The sequence below is a fragment of the Sphaeroforma arctica genome (genome assembly GCF_001186125.1).
Source record: "Sphaeroforma arctica JP610 unplaced genomic scaffold supercont1.9858, whole genome shotgun sequence".
Taxonomy (NCBI): Eukaryota; class Ichthyosporea; order Ichthyophonida; genus Sphaeroforma; species Sphaeroforma arctica.
In genome coordinates this window covers 1-1,017 of record NW_014030700.1, presented here as the reverse complement: position 1 = coordinate 1,017, position 1,017 = coordinate 1, and the positions used below count along the sequence as shown (strand labels likewise).

The window sequence follows — 1,017 nt, the reverse complement described above, 5'->3', positions numbered from 1 at the left end:
TATGCTCGATTTGCTATCTCACTCTAAGGGTTAGAAACACGAAGTGTATTGGCATTGGTAAGATAGCTGCCCAAGTACAATCTCGCACACACACATGTGCTCCAATCTAACACAGACACTCTGCTTGACCACATGCACGCACACACACAGACTGGTGTTCGAGTCGACTTCGAAACCAACAGCGAGTTCGTTCGGAGGTGTGGGCGTTTACTTAGATGCTGTGCGCTTCATAGGCGTACGCGAACTAGTCCAGCGACCATGGGTAAGTAATGTGTTAGGCATGTCTAAGGATATTTCATGGATAGCTTAAGTATCACACTATTAAACTAATTCAGTGACCATGGGTAAGTAATGTGTATTACCTGTCAAGGGTAGTACTTGCATAGGTTAAGTATCATATTTTTAAACTATTCCAGTTTCCATGGGTAAATAATGCACGAGATTACAGCTGACCGCTGTGATCATACTAATGCATGGGTAGGCCTGTATACATCCGTTTTGGTGTGGAATAAACTTCGCATTTGCGGTATGATAATTGTACATGTGTGCACAAATACGCAATTATAAACAGATAGCTACATATTTACATACACATACGTATGTACATCCATATCCACATATGTATATACGTGCAAATACAGATACGTAAAAGTAGACTTGTGTATCCTTATCTACAGGCCACAATTTCTGACGACCATTGGAGAATATTCTACCAACCCGTCCAGGGAAGAAACACAAACAGCAGTGTCTCTTTCAGCTTTGTAGCCACACCCTGTGACGTGGGAAACGACCAGGCTCTCCCCGTGGCCCTTGTCAGCTCCGTCATGCCCTGTAAGTATATGTGGGCATATATATATGTATAATATATATATAATATATATATATATATATCAAAATATGGATATAAATATATATCTATATATCTATGTATATATCGATATATACATAAAAATATATAGATATAGACGTATATATGTACATAATATATATATATATATATATGTACGTACGTACGTA

General features: G+C 38.3%; 1 protein-coding gene across 1 annotated transcript; it reads left to right on the top strand.

Annotated features, from left to right (window-relative positions):
* Positions 1-94: 94 nt before the first annotated feature.
* SARC_17145 (hypothetical protein) lies at positions 95-831 on the top strand (the record flags this gene model as incomplete). Its single annotated transcript, XM_014288756.1, has 2 exons — positions 95-262; positions 726-831. Coding segments are annotated over 2 exons (274 nt in total), but the record flags the coding sequence as incomplete, so codon positions are not given.
* Between the last annotated feature and the right edge of the window lie 186 nt (positions 832-1,017).